This window comes from Nymphaea colorata, chromosome 11 (genome assembly GCF_008831285.2).
Source record: "Nymphaea colorata isolate Beijing-Zhang1983 chromosome 11, ASM883128v2, whole genome shotgun sequence".
Classification (NCBI taxonomy): domain Eukaryota; kingdom Viridiplantae; phylum Streptophyta; class Magnoliopsida; order Nymphaeales; family Nymphaeaceae; genus Nymphaea; species Nymphaea colorata.
In genome coordinates, this window is record NC_045148.1 from 12,490,368 (window position 1) to 12,503,929 (window position 13,562).

The following is a 13,562-nucleotide window of genomic DNA, read 5'->3' on the forward strand; positions in this document are numbered from 1 at the left end:
ATGTTAAAAGACACGCAATTGATAACATACAACAAACTTTATCATTTTGACCTAGTGAATTTGGTGCAATTTCTCTTGCATTACAAAAATTTGATATGGATCATACAAGAGAGTTGATAGTCAAAGTAGTAATAGTACACAAACTGTGATTTAGGTTGGTGGAACAAAAATATATAATAAAGGGTTTTAATCTTGTAATTCAATATTTATTCCATTTTCTAGAAAAACATTAAAGAGAGATATTATGTCATTGTATAAAGTCAAAAATATTTGGTTAAGGGAGTTTATAAATGATCATGCACAATGAGTTTTGTTGACTTGTGATATGTGGACATCACAACAGACATTAGGTTATTTATGTCCAACAGGTCAATACATTGATAATAATTGGTAGTTGCACTTTCATATCTTTAGTTTTGTACATGTACTTGCACCATACAATGCTAAGAGTTTGTACGATGCATTATCAGAATGCATTTTTATATAGAATATTCAATCAAAATTATTTTCAATTACTGTTGACAATTGTTCAACAAATGATAGCGCAATAAATATACTAACAAAGAATTTAGGAGGAAGAAATGAAAGGGTTCCATATTCAATGTGGTGTGCAAATTCTAAATCTCATAATCCAAGAGGGGACGTGCCTACATTGGTTGAACAAATACTGGACCAGCTGCCTACCCCCTACCACATTCTCAAACATCGATACATGCAGCGGTAGGGTAGAACAAGGCACAAGGTGTTAGCAGAGTGGGAGGGACCCGATAGAAGGACTTCTTGGGAAGAGTATGAGTTAGTGGTACACCGCTTCCCCTTTGAAAGATCTTGGGGACAAGCTCAATTTAAGGAGGAGGGATCTGTTACGGACCATACTCTAGGTTCGAACCCAACAGGCGCAGAGCAGGCCGAGACTAGCCGACATGGGCGCAGACCCACGACCATGTGGGCTCAAGCACTACAGCAGGATTAAGATAAGCCCGAGGAGGTTAATTTGGCACTTGAGCAAGTTGCAGCGGGAGGAGTGGGAGAAACAACTAGGACCAAGTGCGTGCAACTCAAGGTTGATCCTCACAGCCCAACTGGACCTAAGTTAGGACTCCCCGGTCTAGAGAAGTCTAAACCCAATGCTAGTCCAAGTCCATGATCCATTGAGGCGGTCTAGGGCTAAAGAACCTAAGCAAATGGGCTAAACCAACCAAGTTTAGCAAGGCGCTTCAGAAAGTCCAAAGTCTGGGCGGCAACCCAGACGAAGTCCCCACCTTGGGATCGCAAGGCTCAAGGGTGTTTCAAAGATTTGGGGGTGTCTCGCCCAATTTGATTTTGTTCTTTGCTTAAGTTCTTTTGATTCAAATTGTATATATACCGAGACGGATTGTGTCTCAAGTTGCTTTGATTTGATTCAGCGTGGACTGGTTCAATACATCTGTGAACCGAGTCACTGTAGATAGTATTTAAACTTTTTGTAACTTTGATTTGGTATGCAATTTTGGAATAAGGAATTCATTTGTGAATTTCCTCTCTCTCTTCTCAAGCTATTCTCTTCCTCCCTCTCCCGCGGTGGTGCTCCCCTTCTCCCCCCTGTGTCCCCATCTTTGTGGCGCATTCCCCATCTTTTCCAACCCCTTGGTGGAATACGACACCTCCCTAGGCGACGACGTTCATCCCTCTGCAACTGAAGGCTTCATCTTCCTTCTTCTCCCCTTTCTTGTCTACCCTCTACCCCTCGGCCTTAGGATGACAACACTTGGATCCATGGCTGCTCAGGCGACCAGCGGTTCCTCTTGACCACGAAGATACCCCACGGAAGACAAGGTTAGATTCGGTGCCTTCTCTTGAACCACACAAGAGTTGAGAGGCCGATCTAGCACCAGGATGATTGAAGGAGTTCGGTCACACGTTCGTCTTTAATATCGACTTCAAGCACTCAAGGAGTTTGGTCACACGTTCGTCTTTAATATCGACTTCAAGCACTCTGTTAGTACTTTGAGATTTCTAGTAAGAAGATACGCAACTTGTTGGGAACGTTCTAGGGAAGAGTTCGGCCCAAGGACCGGTCTAATCCACGGTGGAAACCTGTGAGTTGAATCTGGAATCCGGAGGTGGAAATCGCCTTTAGACCCTCTCTTACAAGTCTTAGAATCTACTATAACCTCGAAGATTGCCAAGAGATCGCGTGGTGAAAAAGCTCGAAAGTCCATCCAAGAAGGTCTCTGCATCAACTTTGTCCTCCATCGGTTCCAGCAGCATAAAATCATTAGAAAGTGGTGGATTTGGGTGCCATTTCAAAAAGGAGAATATAAAAAAGGAATTGCCCAGGACTAAGGAAGATTTCGGCCAAATTCGGTGTTCGTCTGAGCTCTCTAGGCAAAGATCAACACTCGGCCGGAATTTAGATTCTCCGGTGGCCGCTGCCATATTTCCGGCCACCACTACAAGTTTCGGTGACATGGACAGAACTGCCCTCAAACTTACTTCATTGGGTTTAAAGTTCGCAAGGGCAATTTGGTCAAGAGCTGGAGGAACGCATTAGGGTTTCTCCCTAGTCAGCCAGTGCGTCGCATGGAGTTCCTTGGCCGCCGGTTACAATATTGGTAAGTCTCCTCTCTTCCAAATTCGGTTTCAACCCTAGCCTCACATCTTTCCACGTGTCGATCATCTGCCCTCCTTACCTCCACGTGTCGATCATCTATTCGACCTTTGCCCCAATCCGCCACCCGTCTAGCGTCAATCCCTTTATAATTGAGGAAGAAAATCTCGCGCCCGGTCCACTTTCCCTTTTCATTCTCTTTTCCTAAGGGCCCATTTGATGGGCTAGAAATATACTGTTGAACAAGAAAAAAAAATTTCAAATTTAAAAAATTTTTCCAACCCAACAAACTTGGAAAAAAATTTATGACCGTTGAGGTCGATTCCGGAATTTTTTTTCCTGAAATATATTTCCACCGTGGAAGGTGGAAATATATTTCCGGTTATCTTTTTTTTACCGTTGGGGCACGCTCGCGTCTTCCTCCTTTGCTAAGCTCCGTCCTCCCACTGCCGCAACCCTACCTCGCGTCTTCTTGCTCGGCTGCTCTCCCTACCTCTCCCTTTTATCGGGTGGTGCGGTTCTTCTTACTCTCGTCCCCAAATTTGACTCAAAGAAGGTACAATCATGGGTAAAAAAATTTTGGGTTTGTTGTTATGTTGAAATGCTTGCGCACAAAATTTCTGATAGGATTTTCTGAATGAAGTTCAGCGGTCGAATCCGAATAACAAGGAAAATTTTCGGGGTTTCCTTTCCCTCTATCTTCTGGTTTTATTTCCTTTTGTTCGCTTCTTTGTCTTGTGAATGAAGTGCAGAGGCGTATGCCTCAGGTCGAGTGAAGAAAACGTTGGGTAATTTGGTTTGATGTACTTAAATTTTTTAAAGTTAAACTAAAACACACAAGGGTTTTCTCAGGACTTTTATCTCGGAATTCCATTTTGCACAGGCTTCTTCGTCCAGAATCTCATTGTCTCCGGCTTCTCTGTCCAGAAGCTGCTCAAGTCCACCATCATAGCCTTCAATGCAGAGTTGCATGCCACAGCCAACCAGCGCAACTCAGCCGGTTTCTCGTGCTATATTTTGGATTTAAAAGGTAAAGCTGTTAGGATTTTTCCCCTCAGTTTGTGAATTGGATGTTGTATTTTGTTGTTAAAAATAGATGAAGAAATTCAAGTGAATCATGCATTTGGTTTTTGCCTAAGATCATTTGTGCACTGATATTCATTTCGCTGCTTTTGTCTATTTGTTAATGCTGCTTAAAATTATTTAGAAGATGTTGTATTGTTTTTCAAATGGAGGAAACTGCATACAAACTTTTTCCTGTTGCTGTTTGACTTATGATACTTTTCCTGTTAATCCTAACTATGATTTTCCTTCTTATACCTATCTCAGACCAGCTTTTCAGACTTTGGTCTTCACAGATCATGCTTGATGAAAATATTCATTGGAAGCCTAATCGTTCTGCGTATTGAATAAGTTCCTTCTAACAAGTTCCTTATAGTCAATTTCAGCTTCATTTTGGGTTTGGCAAGACTTTTTTTTAATCTTTCAAAGGTTGTCCATCCCTCTCATCAACTTGAGTTGTAGCTATGTTGTCAAATGCTATTTGGGGCTTCTGCCTAGGTTCTCCTAGGCTGTCAGGCTTGTCTAATTGCTTAAGCTAGTCAGCTTCAGGTGAATTGTAATTATAGATTTAGCAGTTAGCATTTATGAAATGGTAAGGTTTTGCGTGCTCTATGACTTTGAAAAGCATTGATGTGAGGTTCACCACCAGTTCCATTCTTTTCTTTGCTGATGGTTCTTTGACATGCAGAGAATCAATCTAATGCCTTGTGCTTTTTTATTTGATAAAGCAATCAGTGGTCTACTAAGTATTTTTCTGAGTAAAGAAAAGTAGGAGTTTCAATTAAAATGTCAATCTGAAGGCTACTGATAACTCACTGCATGTTTTCTGAGGAAATAGAAGAGGTTGAGGGATGGTAAAAATATGCAACAAAGGCAGAGCTACCCCAGACTTTGTGGCGTAAAAAATATTATGCCCTTTAAAAAATATTATGCTCTATAACAGCTGCCTACTGTGGAGAATTCTGTTTTCATTTTCTGCAACAAAGATGGAAGTTAAGGTTGGTCCAGGAGCAGAAGTTGTGAATTTGTCAGGTAACAATGCAGGTTCAGTGACGAAGGCAGTTGGCTGTCGAGGCATATGTGTTTTGAGACTGGAAGAAGCCCTTAAAAGCTCTAGTTCCTTGAGAATTAAGGAGCAAGTAGATGTCCATGTGAAAGCTGGTCTTCTAGAGTGGTGGCCGGCAGAGTGGGGTCATGAAAGCTGGTCCCTAGTTCTCATCCTTTTTATTTAACATGTTGGCTGTCGAGGCAAGTAGATGTCCATGTGAAAGCTGGTCCCTAGTTCTCATCCTTTTTATTTAACACCCTTGCCTTGTAAACTGATGCTGTGAATTGTGAAAGTTGCCGACCTCCCCAGCTAGCTCATTGATGGGCGTCACGGGTGGGAGAGATGAAAGTTAAGATATCAATTTTGTACCGTGATCAATAGTAAATGTACTGAAATTGTGTTCCTGGCATTTCCACTTCTTACTTCGTAGGGCCCCTTTTTTCTATTTTTTCAGGTAATGCCTTATGCATGAAAATACCCTTTTTTGGTGATTGCTGTTCACGTTATTGAAATTTTGGCCCACCCATATACTCTCGTTGATGCAGGTTATTACTTAAATCCATAGGACTGGATCTCGCGTTGAAGGTCTGCTTTGTCATAACACACAAAAATTCTGGAAATATATTTCTTTATCATCAAATACAGAAATATATTTCTGAAAATATATTTCTCAGTCATCACACACACATCAAAATGAGAATCAGAAAGATTTTTCCCATTCTTTTATTCCAGGAAATATATTTCTAGAAATATGTTTCCAATTCTAGATTTTCAAGCCATCAAACGGGCCCTAGTGTCAACCCTAATCCCTCCATAATCCTCAGCCTTAGATCATAACACGTGTCCATCATCCAGGTCCTAAGATCCACGCAATCCCCTTCAGGCCTCACTCCACGTCGCCAAACCTCCGGCCATCTTCCCTCCTCCTACATTTGAGAAAAGGCCAGCCGCAACTCCCAATCCCCTTTCTATTTTGACTCTGCTATCCTTGACCCTTTCCACCCTTCCTAATCCGCACCTAATCTTCACCGTCCTTAGCGTCCACGTGTCCACCATCTGAGGAAGAGAAGATCACGTCATTGGCTCGAGTCAACCTGACCCTTTTGGCTCTTAGCCGCCGCAATCTCCTTTCCTACATTTTAGGAAGATGCGGTCCCACACTACTTATCGTTAGGCACTCCGTAGCCGCCGCAATCTCCTTTCCTACATTTTAGGAAGATGCGGTCCCATACTTATCGCTAGGCACTCCCTAGCCGCCTTCCATCTTGGCCACTTGTCCTCCATCTAAGGCGCCACCCACCTGGGCATTATCAGCTCAGCCGTACCTATCCTTTAGCAGCCTCACGCTCCTCCACCTGGACCTTCATTTTAGGAAATCCTGCCCTCACACCCTCCCTTAGTTTTTGTAGTAGGTTTAGCCTTGGGTATTGGGAAGCACTATCCCTAATGCCTTGTTCTATTGGGTTTTGTGCCGGGGTCTTGTCCGGCGGGATAGATCTTTTGTATTAATTTGCCCAGTATCAACTCTGCAATTGATTTTCTAAATGCTTTCAGAACATCACATTGAGTACGTTGAGACATGTGCTCAACTGGACACCCTTGACAATGTTGATATTCATGTGTTTGTGGTGGAATCTAATCTTTCATGTAATCGATAGGCATCCAATCACCAATCTTATTGGCTTGAATATAATTATGCATTATACAAGTTGAAATAACAATATCTTTTCATGTATCAGTAGAATATGAAACTTAGATCTTTAAAATCAGAAATCTTTTAGAATTCTTAAATGATCTTCAATTGCATTCCTAAGTGATGAATGCCAAAAATAATTTTGCATCGTGATTGAATGATCGTTTGTTTGTGAATTCTTTTAGATGATATGAATAACACATATTGGACAAAGAAATTAAAGACTATTGGAGCAAGAAATTGAAGAGTGTTGGTATATCCTAAATCAATAAGACAATATTACCTGCATATAACAAAATTAATAGAAACTAAAGTTACATACAATAGACTAATGAACATGTTAATGAGTCTAACAAGTGGTTAAGTTACATTACCCTCTCGAATTGGTGGAAAACCCAAACTTGGGTTGTCCAGAAGTTGGGAAATATTCTAGCATCAGTGCAGATCCTTTCCATCCTGCATAAATAAATGTAAATTGTAAACCAAATGTACAAGAACACATTATGTTTTGTGAGATAAATAATTTTTTGTTTTTCTATCTAACTTGATCTTCTACTAAAACTTGGAATATGTGTAACATTCATTGCTCTAATGCAGTCATATGATTAGAATACAATAAATAAAAATGCATTTTTCATGATTCCAAATATTTGAATAGCATGTATTGGAGGTTGTAAGGATACCTTAAATCACCTAAACTTTTGATTAGTTGCTATCTTAGGTGGAGTATTAATAGTTGGGGTTTTCACAAACTCACGACTTAATTATAAGATTCCTTTTAAAATATTGTGAAAATATCCTGAAATGCTTTTTTCAAAATGTTGAAAACGGTATTTCAGTCCCCGAGTTGTTTCAATGTGAGGTTTGTCAACTTGGCAAGCATACTCATAGTAGCTTTTCTTCGAGTCTTAGTCCTTCAAGTAAGGAAGACACAACAGACGATCGTTTCATTGAAACCCTCAAGATGCAGACCCTTGCAGACACCCATCAATATAAATACACTGGTTCTGCTATCGTTCATGGGTTCTGTAGTCCCTTTCCATCGTCATCAGCAATCGCCTACCCATGGCCCATGCCTTCTGCCCATCACGTTTCATCAGCGATACCATCTACCCATTGCACGCAAAACCCATCAACAATACCTGCAACAAGCAACTGCTGCCCATAAGCCTGGGCACCGGGCCGGGCTGCCGCCGGATACCCGGCCCGGCTCGGGCCCGGGCCTTGAAAAAATAATTATCAGGCTTGTCTTATTGGGCCCTGCCCGGCCCGGCCCGCTACTTTAATGGGTCGGGCTCGGGCTTGAATCCGTCACCGTCAACGGCCCGATAAACCCGACTAACTTAAAAATACAAAGGTTAGAATAGGGTTTTTTTGTTATCAAATCTGGACGGTTTTGATCGAAGGCGAAAAAGAAGGAAGGCCATTAGGGTTTTTCGTTATCAAGTTTGGGCGGTGTTGGTCGAAGGCAGCAGAGAAGGAAGGCCATGCCGCCATGGGGAGTGAAACAGAGTGGAGGTTGCAGGTTGCCAAGGTAGACAAAATCCTGCTTTTCCGAAGTGATGGTTGGAAGGCCAGGGAGAATCTGTCTATGGCATGGTTGGGGAAGAAACATGGAATGTTGGAGACAACGGAGGCTTATCACCACCAACATCTGCATCATCCTTGATTCCAATACGATTGAAATCGTCCTCCTTTAAGGTTTCCTTGCCCGGTGTTTTTCTTCGATTTTGGAGCGACATCTTCCACTCCTTCCGCCTTGTGATGAAGTGGGGGTTGCAACCAGTCATCAGATTGAAGAGGGATACACCTTGGAGTGTTCCTTAATCACTTCAAAAAAAATGATGAAAAACAGTGGAGGAAAAAACGACGGAGAAAAAGAAAGGGGGTTGAAAGAAACCTTCATGGCATGGCAGCAGGGGAAAAACTTGAAAGTGTCTGTGAGAGAAACCCTTCATGGCCGCAGTAGCAATCGGGCCGGGCCTCGGGCATAATCTCAAGCCGAGGCTGGATACTTCATGGGCCCAGCCCGATTGAAAACGGGCCGGGTTTTGGGTTGGACCGATAGCCTTAACAGGCTTAGTTTTAGTCCCTTTTTTTCAGGCCGAGCCGACCCGATGCCCAGCCTTAGCTGCCCATCACACCCAAAACCAAGTTTTTCGTGCCCTCCCAAGCCCCCACCGAACGATGTTTCAGAGACAACACGACCAAAACTTGTTTTGAAGGGGTTGCCAATAGGGCTGAACACGAGTCGAGTCGAGCCCGAGCTCGGTCAGCTCAAACTCGACTCGACTAAGTAAGACACAAGCTCGACTCGGCTCGAGCTCGAATATAGCTCGACTATACTGGCTCGAGCTCGACTCGATAGTCACTTGTCGAGCTCGAGCTCGACTCGATTAAGCTCGATAAACTCGTTTAGAGTCATCCAGCTCGGCTCGACCGCGAGCTCGAGCAGCTCGAATAAGTAGTTTGCTGCTGTCAGTTCAACCATTCAATTATGCCATTACTTTTTTTTTGTGCAATGTGCAATGCCACCGAACAGAAAATTAGGATGACCAACAGATTTTACCTATTCATTCAGATTTGTGGCATCCAATGCATATTCCAATGAGACCAACATAATCAGGTTCAGTTTATTTTTAAGTGTTACTATCCAGGCCGATTTGTCAGTCATAGCCAGAGTGCACTCAACAGGTGCAATACATACATGTGAACAGTGTCTGACACTTGTCGTTAACAATACCAGATCCATAGGCAAGCTCATTGGAGAGGATCAGGAACGCAGGTAGTGAGGAGAGGTGTTGGATATGGATGGTGAGCTTCTCTTCAACATCTCCTTCTAGGAACAGACAGATTCCTGTTACAGGTTTCCTTCCAGAGTCAACCTGTAAGTAAAGATTTCATATTGATTAGCTGCAAACCAACAACAATCATAAACACATCTACAACACTAATTGTTTTGCTTGGTAAACAACTTTTCCATAATCTGTTCCAGTGTCAAGTACAGATAGGAGTTCAGTGAAGAATAGAACAACTAAGTGAAGAATAGAAAAAATTCCTTTTCCAATGGAAAATAAGACTATGACCGAAGCAGTCCGAAACTGTAAGATTGACTATACTTGCTTTCACAAATTTATTGCATAAGCAGCTAGAGGCTACATGAAGAAGCACACATGTGCAGCAAACTATCAAAGCTTCTCATAAAGCATCTGACAGAATGTGTAGGCTAGAACAAGTACTTACTGGTCTTGTGTTCACATTGAGCTTTCGGCCCAACATTGTGAATTGAAGCTTTATAGAGCAAGGCTGTTTACTGTCATCTGGTGCAGGAATCCATTGCCTCTGATGCTGATATTCAAAAAAGTTGTGGAGTTCCCCTTTTGGCGTATGTGGCACATGATACCAAATGCTAATACATATGCTAGCAACATGCTGCATGACATTGTTAGACACAAAACCCTTAGTCATCATCAATAAGTTTTCTGCCAAAATAGTCGATCAGATAGAAAGTTAAGTACCTTAGACTGAGAAAATTAGGATGACCAGCAGTCAATTAGCTATGTGGCACATGATACCAAATGCATCAAAAATTAGCATGTAACACAATGTTGCATCAAAAATTAGCATGTAACACAATGCTGCATCAAAAAACAACAAGAACAAACATTTCCTCCTGTTTTAAACATATTTGATTTTAAGGTAATTATGCACCAACTCTATGGGGCATATCTTCAAACTATAATTCAACGATTTAATTTGATAAAAAAACAAGAAATGTCAACAAAGTAAATTGGAAATCACAAGCATTTCCTCCTTTTCTACCTCTCCATAAATAATGTTATGTTACAATACTCGTTCTAACAATATGTGAACAAATGTTTGAGAACCCTCTCTCTTCTCAAGGAACCAAAACTTGAAAATGAACCATCCCTTCCTCTAGCCACAATAACAGCAAGTTCCTGAATAACATAGAAAAAAGGCTATGTCACATTATTGTCAATTTTAAGAAATGACTTTTTAAGTACACAATGGTCATGAACACTAACAATAATGGAACGAAAGACACCAAGAAGCAAAAGATACTACAAGAACATTTCTTAAGAAGTGAAGGAAAGTTAAGAAATTGTATCACTAACTCGAGTTCACATACTCACTTCATCTGAACTCTGTCTCGAATCACATACTTGCTTGCCCTTATCAATCATATTTCTTTCTAAATTTGTCATTCTTCAATCTAGTAATTTTGCCTCCTGCTCAAGCTATTCTCCTATTTGAACATGCAATTTGACAGAAACATATTACAATCTAAGGAAATATGAAATGAAAAGCACTAGTTCTTATTATTAAATATAAAAAAACACGAATCATTGGGATAAATATCATAAATGCAAGGGAACCCTACACAACCATGAGAAGACACAAATGAAACACGCATATGTAAAGGAAGTGAAGGAAACCTCTCAACTTAAAAGCAAAAATAAAGGATAAACTAAGCTAAAGAAACACGCATATGAAAAGGAAGTGAAGATTATAGTTGCAAATGAAATACACATACAAATTTACGCTGATACAAAGGTCCAAGTCCCAAAAGGTGGCCTATTCAGTTATTGCATAAGAGCTGTTTTGTATTGTTGGCAGGTGACATCATATTAACCTTTTCTAGTCAACAACCAAACAAAAAAAATATAAACAATTTGTAGATCTCAGTATTGGATGCTATGGCAATATGGGAATATCAAGGATAGCACGAATCATGCTGAAAGCAACACTTCTTGTGCCCTTGCAATTACCATAGGCAAAAAGGATACTAATAAAAGCAGCAAATAAAAATCTAAAGCTGTTGACACTATAAAGGAAAGCCAATGCAATGAACATCTGTCCAAAATTGTAAATCCCTTAAAACAGGGATATGGTCAACATGATGTAACTAGAAATTCTATTATAAAGGAAACCTCTCAACTTAAAAGCAAAAAGAAAGGACAAACTAAGGTAAAGAAACACGCATATGAAAAGGAAGTGCAGATTTGTATAAATTGAAGTGCCAGAAGCATGGCTGATAATATAACAGTGACGGTTAATACACACACGCAATGAGCACAGAAGAACCTGCAGATATGCAAATGCTGACTGCAACATAACATTTTATCCTATTGGTTCCCTAGGGAAGATTTCTTATCAATTCAATATAGTGACTAGGTTGTCTTGTTTTGGCCAGAAGCATGGCGGATATAAAACAGAAAAAGTAACATACATCCACAAGGCATAGAAAAATTAGCATAATTCCCTAGAACAACAAACAGAAAATTACCTGAGTAGATCGACAAGTCAGTAAATGGGGTCAGTCCTAGTGCCCTTAATTCCCCAACGCTTCGATAATGTGGCTTTGTTTTCTGCATAACCAATAACGCAAAAAGTTCAAGTGATATGTGATATCCAAGAAAAGCACCAATAATGACATATCCATTCTGCCATCTCTTATAAACATGAAAGTGAAACAAGAGGCAGATAATGTCCATCAAAACAAAATCATCTCTCTCGTCTATGAAATTGTTTGAAAAGAAACCCTGAAAACCACCAAAAAAATGACAAATTACCGTTGGAATGGTGCTAGCCACACCAGCAATGGCTGCTACCTTCAGTCCTGTCCAAACCCCCACTGCACAAATACCCAGAAACAAGAACTCAAAGTGAAAATTTGTAGCATGTACCATTGACAACAAAACCAGCGACAGCGAGCGAGCGAGAGAGAGAGAGAGAGAGAGAGAGAATAGTCAACTGAAGTACCCTCTGCGCATTGCTTAGTGTTGAAAGCCCTCTCTGTTCATAACTAAGCTGTGGTTTCTCAGAAGGAGATGCAAGGGGAGATCGAGAGATCGATTGAAGGCGAAGGCACTCACCTGAAACCTTGAAGGATGACACAAAGTAACGAAATTACGAGGGTTTCATTTGGGGAAAAATTTTTGGATACGATAGAGAGAACAAGAGGGCAAAGAGGTAGTCACTGGCTCACTGCAACGAGAGACGAAGAGAGCTGCCGGTGTTTTACTAGGGTCACCAGAATAGCAGAACCAGCCGCCGACAGTCCTCGTCAACAAGGGGAGATCAAAGCTGCAGCAGCCTGAAACTTCATAAGCATGCACAGGTAGGAACCTTGGGGCCTGGGCTGAAAGCTGAAGGGAGAAGGCTGAAGCGGAGAGCACACGTAGGAACCTTGGGCTGAAAGCTGAAGGGAGAAGGCTGAAGCGGAGAGCACACGTAGGAACCTTGGGCTGAAAGCTGAAGCGGAGAGCACACGTAGGAACCTTGGGCTGAAAAGGCTGAAGCGAAGGAGAAAGAGAAGACGGAGAAGAGAAGGAGGGAGAAGTTTCGAGATGACAGATGAGAAACGGAGAGTCGGAGAGAGGAGAGCGAAAACAAAACCTAAAACTCAAAAGTTAAAACTTTTCATTTCCCGCCTGAGACAGTTTTGAACCGGTTTACGAGTCGAGCTTAAACAACGAGTCGAGCTCGAGTAGCTCGACTCGTTGTTCATCACGAGTACATTTTTCGCTCACATTTCATAAAAAATTGGCACTTGTAAAATATTTCAACCTTCAAACAATAAAACTTTACTCCTCAAAGATTAGGGTAACCTTGTAGAAAATTAAGACAATAAAATATTTAAAAGTCATTTTAAAAAATATATATATGTAAATTAATTTTTGAAAATCACGGCAATAAAATATTTAAAAGACATTTTAAAAAATGAAAATAATAAAAATTATAAACATGTGGCACTTTTGTAATGAAAATTAAGCTATATATAAAATATTTTTTCTTTCTTTTTTATTGTTTATTTTATAAATATTTTACAAAATTTGTAAGATGAAAAATAATATATGCAATCACAAAAAGCTTTTCATCCAAGTTAGTCAAACATGATACAACTTTTTCAACATGAAAATACCAAGGCCGTAGGCGCGAAACGGATGTGAATCAAAGATTAGGGTAACCTTCGAGAAAATTAAAGGCAATAAAATATTTAAAAGTCATTTAAAAATATATATATGTAAATTAATTTTGAAAATCACGGCAATAAAATATTTAAAAGAAATTTTAAACAATAAGAATAATAAAATAAAAATTATAAACATGTGGCACTTTTGAAATAAAAATTAAGCTATATATAA

General features: G+C 40.4%; 1 protein-coding gene and 1 long non-coding RNA gene across 13 annotated transcripts; one reads left to right on the forward strand and one right to left on the reverse strand.

Annotated features, from left to right (window-relative positions):
* Positions 1-2,847: 2,847 nt before the first annotated feature.
* On the forward strand, positions 2,848-5,109 carry LOC116263794 (uncharacterized). Of its 3 annotated transcripts, none has more exons than XR_004174698.2 (3): positions 2,953-3,146; positions 3,474-3,620; positions 3,920-5,109. It is a non-coding gene; the product is annotated as an uncharacterized LOC116263794 (long non-coding RNA). The 3 variants fall into 3 exon arrangements; XR_007574773.1 differs by having other exon boundaries at positions 2,956-3,146; positions 4,491-5,109; XR_007574772.1 differs by having other exon boundaries at positions 2,848-3,146; positions 3,474-5,109.
* Positions 5,110-8,950: 3,841 nt separating this feature from the next.
* LOC116264535 (MACPF domain-containing protein At4g24290-like) lies at positions 8,951-12,808 on the reverse strand. 10 transcript variants are annotated; one of them, XR_007574766.1, is made up of 9 exons: positions 12,404-12,805; positions 12,178-12,297; positions 11,988-12,049; positions 11,702-11,783; positions 10,548-10,660; positions 10,216-10,352; positions 9,912-10,031; positions 9,637-9,825; positions 8,960-9,278 (listed from the first exon to the last, which is right to left on the reverse strand). XR_007574766.1 is itself a non-coding variant. In XM_050080629.1 (2 exons), the coding sequence occupies exons 1-2, from the start codon at positions 9,862-9,864 to the stop codon at positions 9,081-9,083; spliced, it is 426 nt and encodes a 141-aa protein (XP_049936586.1). In that variant the 5' UTR covers positions 9,865-9,950; the 3' UTR covers positions 8,951-9,080. The 10 variants fall into 10 exon arrangements, 1 of the variants encoding a protein (XP_049936586.1); XR_007574767.1 differs by having other exon boundaries at positions 8,961-9,278; positions 9,912-9,950; positions 12,404-12,804; XR_007574770.1 differs by having other exon boundaries at positions 9,637-10,352; positions 12,404-12,656; positions 12,696-12,806.
* Between the last annotated feature and the right edge of the window lie 754 nt (positions 12,809-13,562).